The 21671-nt window shown below is 39.7% G+C and overlaps 1 protein-coding gene across 2 annotated transcripts in view; it reads right to left on the bottom strand.

The window, feature by feature from the left end:
• The window catches only part of LOC135196194 (histone deacetylase complex subunit SAP30 homolog), a 113059-nt gene that overhangs the window by 12993 nt on the left and 78395 nt on the right, over positions 1 to 21671 (bottom strand). For both annotated transcript variants that reach the window (XM_064222793.1, XM_064222792.1), the window contains exon 4: positions 3484 to 3561. In XM_064222793.1, coding sequence (XP_064078863.1) covers positions 3484 to 3561 — 78 coding nt within the window. The remainder of the gene's footprint in view (positions 1 to 3483; positions 3562 to 21671) is intronic.

The following is a 21671-nucleotide window of genomic DNA, read 5'->3' as shown; positions in this document are numbered from 1 at the left end:
ATCAACACAGTTCCAAATTCTTGACCTACATATATTGTGCATCAAAACCAGAAACAATTACTTTGTGTTTGTATATGCAAATATGAAGAAATTGGATACTAGTAGTCTGGTAAGTCTTAACCCTCTTACGCCGATTGGACGTATTAAACGTCGAGTCAAAATGTCTCCCGTATGCCGATTGGACGTATCATACGTCGGCTCAAAAAAGTTATTTTAAAAATTCGCGGAAAAATACTTATAGGCCTACCAGCCTAAAACTTTTGTATCACGCTCCTTGGGGGATGCTGGGAGTTCACGGATCAAGGCGTTGTTTTGTTTACAATCGCTACGCAGGAGCGCAAGCGCGAATTTCTTTCTTATCACACTAAAAAGTATCAGTGACATCTCTGAAATTATTTCGTCACTTTGACATAATTTTTGCACCATTTTAAGTTATCCTTTACATGAAGTATTATATATGAAAATGTGCGTAATTTCATGTAAAATACAACAAAAAAATACTCATGATTGTAGCTTTTATCAGTTTTGAGATATTTTCATATAAATAACGATAAGTGCAAAAATTTCAACCTTCAGTCAACTTTGACTCTACAGAAATGGTCGAGAAACGCAATTGTAAGCTAAAATTCTTATATTATAGTAATATTCAATCATTTGCCTTCATTTTGCAACAAAATTTGACGTCTCTAGCACAATATTTCGATTTATGGTGAATTTATGAAAAAACTTTTTCCTTACGTTCGTGCGATAACTCTTCCAATAAATTTTTTCGTGTGATTGTCCTAATGTTTGCACCCTTTTAAATTTGCCGTTACATAAAGTTTTATATATGGAAATGTGCGCAATTTCATGCACAATACAACAGTAAACAACCCATGGTTGTAGCTTTTATCAGTTTCGAAATATTTTCATATAAATAACGTTAAGTGCAAAAATTTCAACTTTCGGTCAACTTTGACTCTACCGAAATGGTCGAAAAACGCAATTGTAAGCTAAAACTCTTATATTTTAGTAATATTCAATCATTTACCTTCATTTTGCAACGTCTTGGAAGTCTCTAGCACAATATTTCGATTTATGGTGAATTTATGAAAAAAAAAAAAAAAAAAAAAAAAAAAAAAAAAAAACATTTTCCTTACGTTCGCGCGGTAACTATTTCCGAAAAAATCAGAATTTTTTGTGCGATTGTCGAAATGTTTGCACCATTTAAAATTAGCTGTTACATAAAGTTTTATATATGAAAATGTGCGCAATTTCATGTAGAATACAACTAAAAATGATTGAAGGTTGTAGCTTTTCTCTTTTTTTCGAAATATTTGCATATAAATCACGAATAAATAGAAAAAAACCACGTTCGGTCAAATTTGACTCTACCGAAATAGTTGAAAAACAAAAACGCAATTGTAAGCTAAAACTCTTACGGCCTAGTAATATTCCGTCATTTTTCTTCATTTTGAAACAAATTTGAAGTCTCTAAAACAATATTGTGATTTATTGTGAATTTTTGAAAAATATATTTACCTTCACTACGCGCCGATTCGCGGCCGCAAGTCTCCGAAATACGTACATCGCATTATCCTAATATTTGCTCCTTTTCATATTAGCCTTTTTATAGAGTTTCATATATCAAAATGTGCGCAAATTCATGAAAAATACAATAAAAAATAATTGAAGGTTGTAGCTTTTTCCATCTCCGAAATATGTGCATATAAAAAAAATATATATATAAAAATTTTGACATTCGGTCAAATTTAACTCGTCCGAAATGGTCGAAATCTGCAATTCTAATCTAAAACTCTTACAGTATCGTAATATTCAATCATTTGTCTTAATTTTGAAACAAATTGGAAGTCTCTAGAACAATATTTAGAATTACGGTGAATTCTTGAAAATAACATTTTTTTACGTCCGCGCGTTACGAATTCGTACATCATTTTGTGATAATATTTTTCCGGTGTTGATTTTATTGTTTTACTATGTATTATATATCAAAAGGATTGCAATTTAGTGTACAATACAACGAAAAAAAAAAGTAACTCGTTAGCTTTGACCGTTTTTTGCACAGCGTAATTTGAATACAATTATCTATGAATTTTTTTTTTTTGCTACCATATATCGCATTATTTACATATGATAATGATATTATTTTTCATTTCTGATGATTGCATACTAAACTTCAGGCAATGGAAAAAAATGAGCCAAAAATAAACTCTTAATCTTCAAAACTAAGCGCGCTGTGATTTTTTGAAAAAATTATTTTTTCCGCTTCCACGCTCACTCCAAACCGGCGCCGGCATACAGGAGAGGTTTTGATTTTTAGGGCTTCAGCGTAAGAGGGTTAATTGGAAACCGGTATGTGTTTTTAAAACAGGACAGTGTTGGAACTCCTCAACTCTTCAGATCTCAGAAAATACTAATAAATTTGATTTTCATATGCACTTATATTACTAAAAGAGCCATCTCAAGAATTATTTTAAGACAAAGACAGTACAAAAAAAGACCTCTTGGCCCCCCAAAAATGCACTACACTGCACATCCTGCACAAAATATGGCTACTGGAAGGGAAATAAGCAGAATAAGAGAGGCAATTAAAGTGCACAATTAACAAATTTTGTACAAAATGTGCACAAAGGTAAACTCAGCCATGAAAATGGAAGTGTTAAAGACAAGTGGATGCACAAACAGATGAGATCACAGTGGAAGAAGGGGCCTGCCCAGACCATTGGCCAATATTACAATTTTCTCAAGAGTCAAGAGAGTGGAAGCATGTCATGTGTAAGCTTGATTTTTTTTTTTTTTTTTTTTTTTTTTTTTTTTTTTTTTTTTTTTTTTTTTTTTTTTTTTTTTTTTTTTTTTTTTTGCTGAATTCCAGCAATGAAAAGGCAAGGAGTATTGCATCAAATTCTAGAAAAAGGACTACTCTTTTGCCATTGGAAATTACCGTCATCTCTCCCATGGGTCTACAACATTATGCCAAGGTGAGATGGGAAACTACCCTAAGTCATCAGAGGAGTGGACACATACATACGACCAATGGACAAGTAACCCAGCCCTCCAGTGATAACTGTAACTATGTAAATACTGTCTAAATAGCTCCTGTGATTTGTGATTTTAAGTATTTTTTAATTTATGAATTTTATTTTTACCATTTTTTAACTACTAAAACTGAGTTTTCTAACAAACTTTTTAGTATCAATGAACTTGTTGTGACACCTGATAATAATTTAAAATAAAACCCCTCAATCTGTTGGGTAAACCTCTTCAATTGGGTAAACAGTTATAAGGCTCTTCAAATGATAAACCTGTTAAAAGGCTCTTCCATTGGGTAAAACTGTTATAAAACTCTTCTATTGGGTAAACCTGTTATAAGGCTCTAATGTAAGTCCTAAAACAAAATTACAACTGAATTCTAAAAATAACATTACAACTACATAAATTCTATACCAATGGACAAGTGAAAAATTCAACATAAAAAATACTTACATCAACTAACTGGGCTTTATTAAGGCCAGGACGTGTTGGAATTTTGTAGTGTCTCTTGTATCTTCTCAATGTATTGACCTGTAATAAGTATGACAATATATTGCTTCAACTTTCATAATTGTGTGTTAATGACTGGATAATTTTAAATGAAAAAGTTTTATACACTGTCTTAATATGCAATGAATACCTACATGGTCTGGTAATTCTATGTTAGCTGCATTTGATATCAATATACTGTACATCTCCACTACAACCTTAATAGGGAAATTAGTAAAACTTTTTATGTAGAAATTTTATATTAGGAATAACCTTGTAAACTTTAATATGATACAGAAGAGACAAAAACAAGAATTGTTATGGAAGCTAATTACAGTTCCCTTATATTGCAAACTAGCATTTGAACTCATGAAACCCAATTGTAACAATCATATGGATGGGAGATATAATAATGGCTGAAATTAATATTTATTGATATCCTTTTATCATTATATATGAATATTCTGTCTGAAGTCCATTTCATGTATTCCTAACATTTTTAAGGTTTCCAATACTAATAAAGAATCACATCAAGAGGGTTGACAAATAAGATACATATATGAAACTTTTGACAAATAAGATACCTACAGTGGTACCTCGAGATACGAAAGGCTCAACTTACGAAAAACTCGAGATACGAAAGCTAACATGAAAAATTTAACGGCTCTACATACAAAAAGTTTTCAAGATACGAAAGGTTTCTGTAAAGTCCGAGATTCGCCCGAACCACCGATAACAATTTTGAAACTTGCACGCCGCCAACTGAGTAGACTCGCCACCATCCTCCTGCTCTCCCATTGGTTCCTGATTGCTAGTCACCGCCATGAGATCCTTCTCTCCTATTGGTCAGCATCCCTCCCATCATGCATCTACGTAGCGGCATGCTTCTTCGGCCACTCGGTACCAGCATCGTTATTGTATGCACGCGGTATTCGTTCGGTCTAACGATATCGTTTATTAACGTAAATTCGTTAGTGATTTCGTTGCAGTATACATACTTTATCGTGTTGTGTGAAAACTTTACTCTACTTATAGTACGTAAATTACGTACAGTATAACGTAGTCATGGGTCCCAAGAAAGTTGAAATTCACGGAAAGAAGTGAATGCTCTCTTTGGAGACAAAGATGGAGATTATCAAGATGTATGAAGCTGGTATGATTTGATTTGATTATAAAATTTTTGGCACATAGCCAAGCGCCGGAGCCGAGGGGCCATTCAGCGCATATATATCTTTAAGAATAAAAGTCACCGTCGTACAAACAAACATACACACAACCGATTAACATACAAATCATTCATTCATAAAAACCAAACAAGAAGCCTAAAACAATTAAGAGAAAAATTAAAATTCATAAAAAAGACCAATATATTTTAAAAATGTCATAATTTGCTCTGCCTGAGCACCTTCACCTAAAATATCGCCAAGAGACTTATTTGCCAGCAAACAAGCTCTACGTTTGGTTTCAAAATGAGGGCACTCCACCAAAATATGCACCACAGTCAAATCCGCATGACAGGTGGAACAGCGAGGAGCCTGCCTATCCGCTCCACTCATCATTAGATACCCGTGAGTATATTTAGTGTGGCCAATACGTAATCTAGTTAAAACTATCTCAGACCTTCTATCCATCCGGCTATGAGGCCAAGGATGAACAGAAGGCCTAATCGACTTTAATTTAAGATTATTATCTAAAGTAGACCAGTGGGCCTGCCACTGGTCTCTACAATAAAATCGAATGGTACTTTTAAAATCTGAAACAGGGACGCCCATGTTGGAAATGTGCCTAAGCCTATTGTTCAGCCTTAGCAGCAGCGTCGGCTCGCTCATTCCCAACAATTCCAACATGGGACGGAGCCCAACAAAACCTAACAGAAAATCCTCTTCTATTAATTAAAAGATAAAACCAATCTTGTACTTCTTGCACTAAAGGGTGGCAAGAGACTAGGCTTTTGAGAGAAGATAAAACACTCAAAGAGTCAGTAAAAATGGTAAAAACCTTGTTAGTACAAGAACTATAAAAAACTTATTTAAGAGCAGTCAAAACTGCCAGTAGTTCAGCTGTAAAAACCGAGGAATTAGATGGAAGTTTCTTTTTAATTATATTATCACTAGTCACTACAGAGCAACCAACACCATCAGAACCCTTTGAGCCATCAGTATATATATGATGAGAATCACCATGTTCAGAAGCATGATCCAAGAAACTTGCCCTCAACTGATCACCAGAACTGTTGCTCCTGCTTTCCCTAATTGGGCAGATTTCTATGAGTGGCCTATTCCACGGAGGAAACTTTGAGGGCGAAATTTCAGCTACTGCAGGGGGTAGTAATCCCACCTCCCTGGCAGAGCTGGCTAGTCGAACTTCAAGCGGCTTTGGCAGTCTAGGTCTATTTGGGGCTCTATCAGATGGTTCTCTAACGTACTTATAGTTGGGGTTCAGCTTTGACGTAAGTACTCTTGATATGACTCTCAAGCCCAATTCCTCCCTACGGATACATAATGGGGGAAAACCTGACTCAACATATAGGCTTTCTACTGGTGAAGTTCTATAGGCTCCCGTACAAATACGTAAAGCCATATTATGGACAACATCTAATTTCTGCAGTGTTGTCTTGCACGCACAACCATAAACTTGGCAACCATAATCAATTTTGCTTAGGCATAAAACCTGATACATCCTCAAGAGGGTGATTCGATCTGCCCCCCAATTAAAATTAGACACGACTTTAAGAATATTAAGACGAAGCTTCACGTTACATACAACTTCATTAACATGTTGAGTAAAAGTTAATTTTTTATAAAATGTAACACCTAGATACTTAATGCTATCTTCATAAGGTAAAATCGAATCATTTAAAAACAGCGTAGGGATCTCTTCCATTCTTCTTAATCGACAAAATCTTATAGCTTTGGTTTTTTCTGCTGAAAATTTGAACCCTTTAGTACTGGCCCATGATGTTGAAGCATTAATAGCAGTCTGAATCATTTGACAAGCTTCGACAGCTGTAGACTTACTACAGATTATTGCATAATCATCAGCAAAGGCCAGACCATGCACCCCAACAGGAACTTGTTCTAGTAGGCCGTTGACAGCTACATTAAAGAGTGTTGGACTAAGGACGCTTCCCTGAGGTAACCCTTCTTCTTGAGGGTAGGCAGAAGAAATGTAAGAGCCCACTCTTACTTTCAGGTAACGTTCTGTCAAAAAATCTTTAAGACAATAGAACAAATTACCCACAACACCCCACTCAACAAGTTGCATAAGGACACCCCCTCGCCAGGTAGTGTCGTAGGCTTTTTCTAGGTCAAAGAACACTGCAACAGTCTGGTTTTGCACAGCAAAAGCATTCTGTATCTCCCGAGTAAGAAACATCAAAGGGTCAGAAGTACTTCTATTTTTCCTAAAGCCAAACTGCCGATTAGATAAAAGATTCTTTGAATCCAAATACCATACAAGTCGAGCATTGACCATCCTCTCATAAATCTTGCTAACACAACTGGTTAGAGCAATTGGCCTATAGTTCTTAGGAAGGAAGGAATCTTTAAAAGGTTTTAAAACCGGTACAATAATCGATATCTTCCATGACTCTGGTGAAGTTCCTGAAAGCCAAAAACTGTTTAAAATGTCTAAAAGAAATTGTTTTGTACTTCTAGGCAAATTAAAAATCATTGAGTAGAGTATATCATCTTCACCAGGAGATGTTGGGGAAGATAACGAGATTGCATGATCTAACTCTTTCATGGTGAAAGGAAGATTATACGACTCTGAATTTAAACTAACAGCAGGAACAACCGTGGTACCGTCCCTATTATTCCTGAATGCAGGAGAGTAATGTAGGGCACTAGATATACTGGAGAAATGCCTACCAAAGGTTTCTGCAACTTCTCCAGAATCAGATATGAGGAAGCCATCAATTTTCAATATAGGCAAGGTAGGTGGAGAAAATTTCCCTTGCAGCTTTCGGATTCTGTTCCAGACTAATGACATCGGCGAATCATATTTTAATTCACTTATATATCTGATCAACGATTCCCTCTTTGCTTGCTTAAATGTTTTCTTTTGCTTAGCAAGAGCTCTTTTATAGATAATTTTATTTACCAAGCAAGGGTATCTACGATATCTCTTGTAGCAAGTTCTAGTTATCTTTCGGCTCAATGCGCATGCATCACTCCACCAAGGTACTAAAGGACGCCGAGGTTTACCAGAAGTTCGAGGAATAGACAGCATGGCACCACACAACAATATACTGATTAAATACTCATAAGCAGATGTTGGGCTCTGAAAATCATTTATCTCTTGATCAATTTCAGTAGATTTTTTGAATAATCCCCAGTCAGCCTCCCCTACCTTCCATTTTGGTAAACATGGAGATGGAATATTTTTCATAAACTTTAAGTGAATGGGCCAATGATCACTGCCATGATCATTCTGGTCTACTACCCACTGGTAATCTAACCTCAAAGACGAAGAGCAGATAGTGAGGTCAATGGCTGAATCAGTATTATGAAAAACATCATGTCTGTAGGGGAACCATCATTCATTAAAGTGATGTCATTCAAGTCAAGCAGCTGTTCTATTATTAAACCCCAGCGGTCGCAGTTTGGCTCTCCCCAGAGGGTGTGCTTGGCATTAAAATCCCCCATCAGAATGAAGGGTTTAGGAAGCTGGTCTATCAGTGTCTGTAGGTAGTTTAATTCTAGCTGGCGGAGATTACCCTGAGCATCCTGTAATCTATTTTCTAATGATGGATCAAGGTAGAGAGAGCAAATTGTGATCCATTTATAATTAAAATTTGGACTGCACAAGCCTGCAACACAGTGTTCAATTGAACAACCCTGTGATTAACAGACTTGCGGACTATGATGCCTGTGCCTCCCTGAGCACGTACACCTATCAGGGGTGAAGACCTGTGAAAGGAATAATTAAAACCCACATTGGGTGTGTGCTCTCCCAACTTTGTCTCTTGTAGACACATCGCAGATAAATCATGTTCCTTAAACAGAACCCGAACTTGCTCTCTATTTGATATAAAGCCACGGATGTTCCACTGCATGAGAGCCATTATTTAAAGGAAGGGATCTTAAAATTCTCTACTAATTTAGGAATCTGTGTCCTGGTGAGAGATATCTTATCAGCTTTACCAGTACTACTAGATCTAGATCTAGGTGTTACAGATCTTTTTGATGAAAGGCCTTCACTTGCCCTTTCAGTTTTGCTTTTGTTTTTCCTTTGATATCTGAATGACCGTGAATGAGGCGAAGAGGGAGAAAGGGACCTCTTCTGACGAATAAGGAGGGCCTCAATCTCCTCACCGTCATCTCCACGGTGCACTGTAACGTCAGGATCAGGTAAGGGCTCAATGTCAGGCAATGTCCCTGACACAGAGAAGTCGTCGTCATCCTGAGATCTGGTTTGAACCCTAGAATCAACAGGGTCCCCTGGCTTAACCAGAGTCTCTGCAACATGGGAAACCCCACCAGGAGGGGCACGGGAAGCCCCACCTGGGGGGCCACGCGAGGCCCCACCAGGGGGGGCATGGGAGGTCCCACCAGGGGGGGCATGGGAGGTCCCACCAGGTGGGGCACGGGAAGCCCCAACAGAGGGGGCACGGGGTGTCCCACTAGAGGGGGTGTGGAAAACCCCACCAGCGGGGCACCAGGGAGCCCCACCAGAAGGGGCACTAGAAGAAGCAGTACTCAATTGTTGTGCCTTCAAGGCATCCGAATAGGATTTCCTGCCCAACAGCTTTTTGGCCTGTCCCACACTGATATGTTCAGCAATAGATTTTAGTAATGCCTCTTGTTCTTTTTTTAATTCACTACATTTCTTATCACGGGCTCGATGTTCACCCTTACAGTTTATGCACATTACCGGTCCAGAACATTCCTCGTGCTCAGGCTGGCCACACGATTCACAGAGTTTATTTCTGGTACAAACATTAGAGGAGTGTCCAAAACCAAAACATTTAAAGCACTGGAGCACTCTCGGTCTAAAAGGACGAACTTTCAAGATTTCACTGTCAAGAATAATTTCAGATGGCAGGAAAGAATTTATAAATGTTAAAATAAGCATCGATGAGCGGGGCACTTTAAAAACCTTCCAAACCACGTCTGGACACATATCCAAAATTTCCTCCTCATCCATTTCATGTAAATCTTCATTAAAGATAACACCCTTCGCGTAACTAAAATTATAGTGAGGTTTTACCTCTTTTACCATACCCTCAGGATCAAGCTTCAAATTTAGTAGCATTACCGACTGAACATTGGTCTTGGTATGAACTAAAAAACTATTACGCCCAAAGCGAGATACTTCTGGGCTCCCAACATTGCCGATCTTCTGGCTTACCAACCTTTTCACCTTGAAGAGGTTGCCTCTCTCACCATGCGTTGAGATAATTAACCACTTAGCTGGGTCTGGAGATCTGGAGATTTTACTTATTCTATTAGGATCTTTTATTTCATTTGGTGGTTTATAAATGTCAAGATTTCTAGGGACCTCTTCTGCTTCTACAAGTCCAACACTCATAGAATCTGACCTAAATTCTCTAAAGGCTCTGTGAGCTTCCGATTCATTGTTGAAAAGTATCCAGAATTCAAAAAAACCATAATTATTGCCAAGTTTATTTCTTAATTCTTTGATGTTCCCAAATTTACAAAATTCATTATATATCGTGTCATAATTCCAGTCTAAAGGGACTGGTTTCACATGCAGAATGTTTGTAACAAGGAGCTCATTTGAAAAAGTCTCCAAAGTTACAATGGAGGAATTACCAGGTTTTTCCTTGTCCTTATTCTTGCCTAAGTCGTCAACCAAAGATCTAAGTAATGTCGCCATAAGACGAAGGATTTATGATTCGTCCAGGTAGCCCCCCACCCACCATGGAGCCACATTTAGAGGACAGTGTTATCCCATACAGGGCTGCCCTAGGGGTACCACCCAGATATACACCCCACCCTCAGTGCTTAAGGCGTCATGATGTCCGTCGAGATCAGACCCAGCACTAAGAGCAGGGTTTGACATATAAACTTTCCCCTCGCTCGACCACGTTAGGTACTCGAGTTCTACGGGTGAGGTGGCATGCCAACCATCCTCACCCTCCACCAAATCCAATGAGTAAGTCCAAATCATGTCCAAAACCAATCCAAAAGTCATCAACATAAAATCTGTATCTTATAGGGGGAGGAAGCAGAAGGATGAAAAGTTTTAGTAAAAGAAAAAGAGCTGACTTATTTAGTTGGATCAACAGCTGGGCACCAAGGCCCAGCGAGAAAGTAGTTCCCACCAGGCATCAGGGCCCAGCTGCTGAACCCTAAGCCCCCCATCCTCGGCAAGGCTTCAGCATCTGGGGGGATGAAGCTGGTATGCGATTGAGTGTGATCGCCAAGGAATACGGCCGAAATCCGTCGACAATAGGCACAATCCTTAAGCAGAAGGATGTCATCAAAGCAGCTACACCTTCCAAGGGCATCACTATTTTGTCTAGCAAGATGACCCACGTAAACGACGAGATGGAATGGCTGCTTCTTGTCTGGATAAAAGACAAAGAAATCGCTGGCGATACGATAACGGAGACGGCAATCTCCCACAAGGCCAGCGCTATTTTCGGCGATTTGATTGCGCAGGCGGAAGACGACAGAGGAGATGGGACATACAACGCCAACCCCAGAGTTCAAGGCTTCGCATGGCTTGTTCGAAAAATTCCGTAAACGGACCGGTATCCATTCAGTGGTGCGGCATGGGGAGGCTGCCAGCTTGGACACGAAAGCGGCTGAAGCCTTTAAAAAGACGTTCGACGAGATTATGACCAAGGAAGGCTACAGTTCTCAGCAAGTCTTCAACTGTGATGAGACTGGCCTTTTTTGGGAAAAAATGCCTCGTCGGACGTACATCACGGAGGAAGAGAAGAAGCTACCTGGGCATAAGCCTATGAAAGACAAGCTTACACTCGCACTTTGTTCAAACGCCAGTGGGGATTGCAAGGTGAAGCCCCTACTGGCGTATCATTCCGAGACTCCTCGAGCCTTCAAGGCCCACAAAGTGCTTAAGGAGAAGCTTCCAGTGATGTGGAGGGCTAATGTGAAAGCCTGGGTAACGAGGCATTTGTTCACGGAGTGGGTAAATTTGTGTTTCGGCCCGGCAGTGAAGAAATTCTTGGAAGAGAAGCGCCTCCCCCTGAAATGTCTGCTGGTGTTGGACAATGCCCCTCCCCACCCTCCTGGCCTCGAGGAAGATATCCTAGCGGAGTACTCCTTCATCAAGATTCTTTATCTTCTGCCCAACACCACCCCTCTCCTCCAGCCCATGGACCAGCAAGTGATAGCGAACTTTAAGAAGCTGTATACGAAACATCTTTTCAAGAGATGTTTCGACATCACCGATACCACAAACTTCACATTGCGTCAATTTTGGAAGGAGCATTTCGACATCGTCATATGCATCCGACTCGTCGACCAAGCTTGGCAGGAGGTTTCGAGGTGAACCCTGAATTCCTCGTGGAGGAAACTCTGGCCTGATGCCGTATCCGCCCGAGACTTCGAGGGATTCGATGTGGGCGAAGCTGGTGCTGCAGATTCAGAAACAGTTGACGATCCTGAAACTGTTTCCCAACCAGATCTTGACGAGATCGTTGCACTCAGCAAGTCCATGGGGCTGGTCGTCGACGAGGACGACATCAACAACCTTCTCGAGGAGCACCAAGAGGAGCTTACGACGGATGACCTGAAGGAGTTGGAGGCCATGCAACATAACGTCGTTATGTTGCATGGAGGAGGAGGAGGAGGACAACCCTATGACAATGGCAGAAATTAAGGCTGTTCTGGCCGCTTTTCATAAAGTGCAATCGTTTGTAAAAAAAAAAAAAAAAAAAAAAAAAAAAAAAAAAAGAGACACCCCGAAAAGACTCACACGGTCGTATGCTTGCGCAGTTCGATGACGTTTGCCTGAGTCGTTTCAAGAACATTGTGAAAAGTAGGCAGAAGCAATCTTCCTTGGATAGTTATTTTTTAAAAAGGCCTTTAGTATTAGCAGGAGTAAGTAAAAAGGAAGAACCAAGCGATACTAAAAAACAGAAAGTTGAAAGTGGTGATAAAGTTCAAATTTTGTATAAAAAAAAAAAAAAAAAAAAAAAAAAATCTTAAGTTTTTTGTAGTTAGGTGTTACAGTTTTGTTAATGTGTTTCGTAAATTTTAGTTTAGTTTTCCTTACATTTTTTTATGTGTTTCATAAAGTTAAGTGTACGTACGTATCTGCCGTTTGTCCTCCTCCTCTGTCGCCACTTTCGGAGATAGCCTCACTCGAAAGGTAAGCTTCCACATTTTACGTACAGTATTTCCTGTATACCATGTACACTAATACTCTTTATTTACAGATAATTAGCAGTACGTTATTAATTTAGGTATTGAATGGTCCAAATTGTTGTAGTGCAGTGGTACCTCGAGATACGAAAGGCTCAACTTACGAAAAACTCGAGATACGAAAGCCATTACGAAAAATTTAACGGCTCTACATACAAAAAGTTTTCAAGATACGAAAGGTTTCTGTAAAGTCCGAGATTCGCCCGAACCACCAATAACAATTTTGAAACTCGCGCGCCGCCAACTTAGTAGACTCGCCACCATCCTCCTGCTCTCCCATTGCTTCCTGATGCTAGTCGCAGCCATGAGATCCTTCTCTCCTATTGGTCAGCATCCCTCCCATCATGCATCTACGTACTTGGTGGCGTGCCTCGGCCACTCTGTACCCGCGTCGTTATTGTACACATGCGGTATTCGTTCAGTCTAACAATTTCGTTTAGTAACGTAAATTCGTTAGTGATTTAGTTGCAGTATACGTACTTTATCGTGTTGTGCGAAAACTTTATTCTACTTATACATAAATTATGTACAAGATAACGTAGTCATGGGTCCCAAGAAAGGTGAAATTCACGGAAAGAAGCGAATGCTCTCTTTGGAGACACAGATGGAGATTATCAAGAAGTATGAAGCTGGTATGCAATTGAGTGTGATCAGAGGCGCCCTTCGTATCATGAGGTTTTCATATCTTGGACCACATTTTACATGTAAAATGGCTAATCCGTTCCAAGCCCTCCAAAAACACCCCAGTAAATTTCATAATAAAGCTAAATTGACCTATAAACAATGAAATACTACAACAATTTGGACCATTCAATACCTAAATTAATAACAAAATGCAAAATAACCTGTAAATAAAGTGTATTAGTGTACATGGTATACAGGAAATACTGTACGTAAAATGTGGAAGCTTACCTTTCGAGTGAGGCTATCTCCGAAAGTGGCGGCAGAGGAGGAGGACAAACTATTGCACTTTATGAAAAGCGCCTAGAACATCCTTAATTTCTGCCGTTTTTTTTTTTTTTTTTCTTATGTAGTTTTTTTACTTATGTATTTTTTTTTTTTTTTTGGGGGGGGTTTCCTTCAGAATTTCAACTTCATCACCACTTTCAACTTTCCGTTATTTATCACTTGGTTCTTCCTTTTTGCTTACTCCTGCTAATGCTAAAGGCCTCTTTAAAAAATAACAATCCAAGGAAGATTCCTTCTGCCTACTTTTCAAAATGTTCCTGAAACGACTCAGGCAAACGTCATTGAACTGCGCAAGCATACGACCTGTGTGAGCCTTTTCGGGGCGTCTTTTTTTCTATAAATGCGTAGTGTTCATTAACGGCTGCCCATCTTGATAATTATCTACTAATTGTTGCACCTCATGACTCTGTTGGCCCTGGTGTCCATCAAAACCCTGTTCAACCAAATGCTCTCTCTGCAACTGATTTGGGTAATGAATGTTTGGCTGCTGACCTTCAACATAAACTGAAGTGCCTTGATTATACTGGTATGCATGTTGTAAATAAATGGTCAACACCCTCTGTTCAGCAGGGAGTGGAGATTCTACCAACCTTGCAAAGTTTCCAGTTATCCCATGAGAGAGACCTTGATCACTTATCCCATGTGAGAGATCTTGGTCACTAATCCCACAAGAGAGATCTTGGTCAATCATATCATATATGTCGTCACTCAAGAGGTGCTCTTCTTTTTCCATTTTCTGTGAAAAGATATGAGAATTTTTTTTTTAAAATACACATTGAAGATCCTGAAACGAATACCGCGTGCGTACTATAACAATGCTGGTACCGAGTGGCCGAGGCACGCCACCACGTACATAGATGCATGATGGGAGGGACGCTGGCCAATAGGAGAGGAGGATCTCATGGCAGTGACTAGCATCAGGAATCAATGGGAGAGCAGGAGAATGGTGGCGAGTCTACTAAGTTGGCGGCGCGCGTTTCAAAATTGTTATCGGTGGTTCGGGCGAATCTCGGACTTTACAGAAACCTTTCATATCTTGAAAACTTTTCGTATGTAGAGCCATTCAATTTTTCGTATTGGCTTTCGTATCTCGAGTTTTTCGTAACTGTATATGTTTTCTTTCAATCTGCATGTTTGTTTTGTAAAGATGTTCACTTTAGTAAATTTTTTTAATTATTTACCAAAATGAGATTTACTGAATAGTAGAGGCCCCAATTATGCAAGAATTTGGTCAATCCACGGCCTCGCAGAGTTGGAAATTCACATATTTCGAAACTCATACCTTATGGGAATAAATCCATTAGGGTTGAGGCAAACGAAAACTTACCCAGTCAAACTTTTTTATACTATCCATTTTCAATACTTACTATATACTAAACTGTAATTTTTTCTAATATGAAATAGTTCTTGTGGATAAATAAAATATTAAAAAGGTTTTAATAACTTGAAAAAATTTAAAATTACACAAAGGATGGTGAAAATTCCCACATGTAAACAATGCCACCATTGGGTGCAAGTGTACTGTACGATACCGTCATTTCCTTTAAAAATCTACTGGATGGAATTTCTTCAACCTATCCTCTGCCCAAAACACCTTCAAACTCCTCTATCTTATCCTCTGTGAAGAGTTCTGCTGAAGAAAGGCTTTGTGAACCATTTGAGGTTTCGGGCACTGACGGATCATGTGTCTTCACTCCCGTTAGGCTTAACAAACTTGGTTACGAGCACCTGTCTCAGTTTCTTTGTCCAGCACGTTCACTATGCAATCGTTATCATATAAATTTAAAATTTTATATGATATTTAAAATTTTATAGGAAATTACAATTTCTTAAAAAGAAATGATAAAAATTCAAAATTCAACATGAAATGACAGTTTCTTGAAAAGTTTAGATTGAATGATTCTCTCTCTCTCTCTCTCTCTCTCTCTCTCAAAAATTCAAAATTTGATATGAAATTACAATTTCTTAACCCTTAAACGCCGAGCCGGTATTTCCGAAAGTGTCTCCTGTATGCCGGCAGCGTTTGCGAGTGAGCGCCAAAGTGGAATTTTTTTTTTTTTTTTTTTTTCAAAAATTCACAACACGAAGAGGAAGACCTATTTTCTCTAAACCAAAAAGCTTGCCTGTAAGCTAAAGATGAAGGAAGGAACAAATTCCATTTTGGCAGCAATCGACAACTGAAATCCGTCATTGTTAAATGAAGTCAGAATTTTTTGTCTAACTTGTTTATTACTAAATTTGGCTATTGATCATTTATTTTTTCTGTTGTTGAGAATAGGTTTTGATGAAAGTGACTAGTATAAGTGATTAACAGCGAAGCATGACTGTTTGAGAGAGAGAGAGAATTGTTTGATCTAAACTTTTCAAGAAACTGTCATTTCATGTTGAATTTTGAGTTTTTAAAATTTCTTTTTAACCCTTAAACGCTGATTGGACGTATTAAACGTAGACAAAAATTGTGTCAGGTGCTGAACTGACGTACGAAACGGCAACTAGAAAAAGATTTTTTTTTAAATTTGCGGAAAAATAGTTATAGGCCTACTAGGCGAAAACTTTTGAATCACGCGCCTTGGGGGATACTGGGAGTTCACGGATCAAGCTGTTGTTTTGTTTACAATTGTTACCCAGGCGCGCAAGCGCGAATTTCTTTCTTCTTGCACTAAAAAGCATCAGCGACACATCTCAGAAATTATTTAGTCACTTTGACATAATTTTTGCACCATTTAATATTAGCCGTTACATAGAGTTTTATATATGAAAATGTGCGCAATTTCATACAGAATACAACAATAAACAACTCATGGTTGTAGCTTTTATCAGTTTTGAAATATTTTCATATAAATAACGATAAGTGCCAAAATTTCAACCTTCGGTCAACTTTGACTCTACTGAAACAGTCGAAAAATGCAATTGTAAGCTAAAACTCTTATATTTTAGTAATATTCAATCATTTACCTTCATTTTACAACAAATTGGAAGTCTTTAGCACAATAGTTTGATTTATGGTGAATTTATGAAAAAAACTTTTTCCTTATGTGCACGCGGTAACTCTTCTGTCGACAGATTGTCGTAATGTTTGCACCATTTTAAATTAGCCATTACATAGAGTTTTATAAATGAAAATGTTTGCAATTTCATGTAGAATACAACTTAACCCCCCCATGGTTGTAGCTTTTATCAGTTTTGAAATATTTTCATATAAATAACGATAAGTGCCCAAATTTCAACCTTCGGTCAACTTTGACTCGACCGAAGTGGTCGAAAACCGCAATTGTAAGCTCAAACTCGTACATTCTAGTAATACTCAATCACTTACCTTCATTTTGGAACTTTAACTCTAGCAAAATGGTCAAAAAATGTTATTGTTATAATACAATTAAGTTTGTTCATACTTACCTGGCAGATATATATATAGCTGTATTCTCCGAAGTCCGACAGAATTTCAAAATTCGCGGCACACGCAGTGGGCGGCCAGGTGGTAGTACCCATTCCCGCCGCTGGGAGGCGGATATCAGGAACCATTCCCATTTTCTATTCATATTTTATCAGTGCCACTGTCTCCTGAGGGGAGGTGGGTGGGCACTTTAATTATATATATCTGCCAGGTAAGTATGAACAAACTTAATTGTATTATAACAATAACATTTTGTTCATGAAACTCACCTGACAGATATATATATAGCTGAATCCCACCTTCGGATGGTGGGAAGAGACAGAATAGGATTTTTGGGAAACTAAATTAAGTAGATGATATACATCTTTGTTCCTCACCTGTTAGCATAGCCGACTTCGTGATTACTGTCACCAAAGTCTGCTTCTGCGTTACTAGAGTTGCCAGCGAGGTAGAGACCTGTAATGCTGGTGCGCTCTAGATGATCTGTCAACGGGGGCGTGACCACAATGTGACTAGACCATATGACCTACTTCTGAGGGCAACGAAGCTAAAAACCACCACCTGACCTAACCTATCAAAGTTAGTTCCATAACTTCTAGGCTAAAGAAAAGGAACGCGCCTCAAGCGACCAACCCTTCAAAGTTAAAAGCACACCTATCCCTTTTCTATAGGATAGGATTCGTGTTGCTTGCTGCCCCCAATAATATATCTACGGATATGTATGGTCCTAGCAACTTACAGATCTCAAATGTCGTCTTCACATCCCGTCGGGAGTGTGAAGCGAACACAGAGTTGCTTCGCTAAAGCGTGGCACTCAGGATGTTACTGAGTGTCATGCCTGTTGAAATGCTTCCGAGGCCGCGCCCTCACCTCTTGAGCATTCATATTAAGAAAAAATCTCAAATCTTTATGCAAACATAATGAATGAGACTTCTTAAAAGAACTCCTTGATTATAATGCCAGGGTGTTCTTGGACATGAACCAGTCTGGTCTTTTACGGAACACCGCAGATTGTCCGTTGACCTCGACTTTCTATAGTTTTATCAAGATAAAACTTGAGAGACCCGACAGGGCACAGGCCTCTCTAATGCCCTTGCCCAACCAATTTCGTGCCATACCCTTGGTCTCCAAGCCTTCGGGTCAAGGGTTAGACAGGTTTTCGTTCTTATCAAGAACGGAAGGCTTAGAGGACAGACCGCATTATGTCCTTTAAAGCCAAAACCTCTGATGATGGCTAAAACCTCACTAACCCTCTTTGCCGTGGCTAGAGCGGTTAGAATGTTAGCCTTTCTGGTCACGTGTATTAAGTTCGCAGAAAGGATAGGTTCGAAATGCTTTTGGCATCAGAAACTCAGACTACGTCTAAGTTCCATGCCGGAACCTGCGATCCAGAGAATTTCAAGATCTCCCCAGACCTCAAAGATCGTGAAGCTTTGTTGTTTGACAGAACCGAATCTCTGAGCCTAGAGGCCGTCAACAACATATTTGCATATTCTACAATAGTTAGGACTTCTAGCTTATCTCATACTTCATACGGAAAGATAGAACCATAAAGAAATTCACAGAGGTCGAGGTGGAGGAACAGTCATTTCCCTTCACTATCTCCAGAAACGGCCCCCTCCGATTGAACACTGAAAATAGGCAGCACTGCTTTGCCTTGGCCAAGAGACTGCCATTAATCTTGAAGATCTTATCGCTTCTCGATAGTCTGAACGCCTTCAGACTCAGAGAGGAGAGATATTAGATACTTCACTAAGTGACAATGTTAGATTACACCGATTCTCTCGGGAAGGTCTTTGGGACCAAATTCTCTGAATTACCTGACCTCTGTGAATCCAACCTCTTAGAGGCCAACATGTGGCGACTAAAGCTAATCCTCTAGGATCATGAATAAGGGAACAACTTAAGAGGAAGCTCCTTCGTCTTCAATATAACGAAAAACTTAACGAAAGGACGCCCTCAGTCTCTCCTCACTTTCGACATACCTTCTAAGTGAGGGATTACTCCAGACGTCAGTAGTTGTTGCCTTCGATCGAGAAGACCCGCACGGACGTGCACTAGTTTAACGAACCTCTTGAGGATCGTTACGTTCCGTGCCCAAGCCCATAACCAATTCTCTCTTCTTGAGCTATGAGAGAGCTGAGAAATTATCCGAGATGATTTGGGCCACTCGATCCAAACTCACCCTTCGAGGAACTGGAGAGCCGACCAATTTGGCTTCCAATTCTTTCAGACAATGTGCCAGAACATCTGTTCCTCTGTTCGGATGTCTGGCACCCTCTCGCTATCACCAGAGGTGATCCTCAAGCCGTTGAGAGAAAATTAGAATTATTACAAGATCTTTGATGTTATTCCAATTTCTTCGTGAGGAAAAATTGTAGAGGTCTGAATTGCTGTTTATTCAGGGAAAACAAGCTTCTCCAGCGAGGAAATGGTCCCCAGCAAACTCATCCATTCCCTCACTCAGACTGCTTGCCTTCCCTAAATAAGGCTGCGCTTTGCATAAGCAGGAGAGCAATTATTATAGTGCTATGCCGCGGTAGATTCGTACAGAATTCTGTTACCGTGCGGTAAACCCGCACCGAACAAGTATAAGAGATATCTTGTTGAAATTTTCTAAGTAAACGGAAGGCATGTTCATTCATGATTACTAGAAATTTCCTCAACCCGAGGCTAAAATCCATGATTGTAGGGCAGAGAGATGGTTTATTCAGCCATTCCCGCAAGGGAGAGAGACGTAACCAACAGCACATGACACCGAGCTAGCCGGTACTGCGTAGATCACAGTAACAGCAGCCTTGTTCATCGTCTCGCACTATCTGCCTGAGTTGCCAGCTACTCCTTTTACGAAGGGATAGGTATGAAATTATCGAGCAAAAGGAAACTCTCTAGCAGGCATATTTAAACGAAACAAAATTCGCTAAATACAGAAGCTGAGTTGGTGTTGCAGTTCAATTAGAATACTTCTCGTCTAACCTGAAGAGTTGTTCTTACTCCGAAAACTCTTGGAAGGTTGAAGGGAGTGTCAATTAAATACATTAGAACAACAGTTCTTTCGGCTTCTATCCGCAGAGGTAAATACGATATGCGTATATGACTTGACCCATGCGTTAGCAAAATGACGCAAAGATAAACTACGTAAGTATTGTAGTAATTTGAACATCGAATTCTCTACTACATCTTTCCTCGACGAGGAAGAGAGAAAGAAAGGAAAACGACTGTCCACGTTCTAATGAATGAGACTTTTTAAAAGAACTCCTGACTCTTTGCCAAGACTCTTTGCCAAGAAAAGGGAGGAAGTAATATTCGAATAGAGATCATCAAGAGAGAACCGAGGATCGAAAAGGACCGTTCAATGTTCTTATGATATTGGACATAAGACTTCCTGGATCTAGTCTACAAGTCTTTTTCTTACTCCCCGGATGAGCCTCTGAAAATGAATGAGAGCTCTTCCGAAATTTGTTAATGAGTTTATCCGCTTAAACGATAAAAACGTTAAAATCTATGTCAATGAGAACTACCCCATTTATGAGGGGTCCCCCACTTAAATGACAAAACGTTTAGTATCTTGACAATGGGGAAACCGTCCTTACGTTGACAAAACCTTTAGCACTTTGCTAATAGGGGAAACCCCTTTAACATGACCGAAAGTCACCCAGGAATCCGAGTATATAATCTTCCCGATTCTCAGAGAAATCGATGAAGAGGAAAGAGGGATCGAAGAAAAAATTCGGGTATGTCTCTCCGCTAACTCCGAATCCTTTTTAAAAATTTCTGTAAAGGAATGTCCTGTGGAGAGTCCTGAAAAAACCTCCTCTTGACGAGCGTTTATAAAGCGTCAAGCGTCTTAAGAAACGTCCTGAACAGCAAATAAGACGCCTTCTACAAGTCTTTTCTCTCGCAAAGCGTCCTGCCGAGCTTCCACCGAAGCGTCCTGGCGAATGTCCACAAAAGCGTCCTCATAAGCATCCTGCCGAGCGTCCTCAAAAGCGTCCTGCTGAGCGTCCTCAAAAAACGTCCTGCGTAGCTAAGAGCGTGTCTGAGCAGAGAACACCAAGTCTTCTGAACGACGTTTCAGAGAGGAACTCGTTGAGCGCCCTGATACATGCAAGGCCCGCCAAGAGGCGTCCTGGCGAGCGACCTTGCCAACATCTCAATGTTATGACGAACCGCGTTTTGCGTATGACGTTGAATATTTTCAAGGGACGTCCTCATGCGAGTCTCCATGGAGAGCCGCACGCTGCTCCTGAAGTGTGTGAACACTAAAGGAAGACGTATGGCTTTCGTCTTCAAGACGGGCCTTAAAGACCTTCATACCTTCTTACAAAGACAGTGGCCGCCTGTGCGACAACTTGCGTCTTAGTAATGCAAAAGAACATCTCCAGAAACGCACTCAGCAAAGGAACGCCGAGCGTCCGAAAGACACCCTC

Source organism: Macrobrachium nipponense, chromosome 17 (assembly GCF_015104395.2).
Source record: "Macrobrachium nipponense isolate FS-2020 chromosome 17, ASM1510439v2, whole genome shotgun sequence".
Classification (NCBI taxonomy): Eukaryota; Metazoa; Arthropoda; class Malacostraca; order Decapoda; family Palaemonidae; genus Macrobrachium; species Macrobrachium nipponense.
Note: the sequence above shows the minus strand (reverse complement) of the source record. Positions and strands in the feature narration are given on the sequence as shown.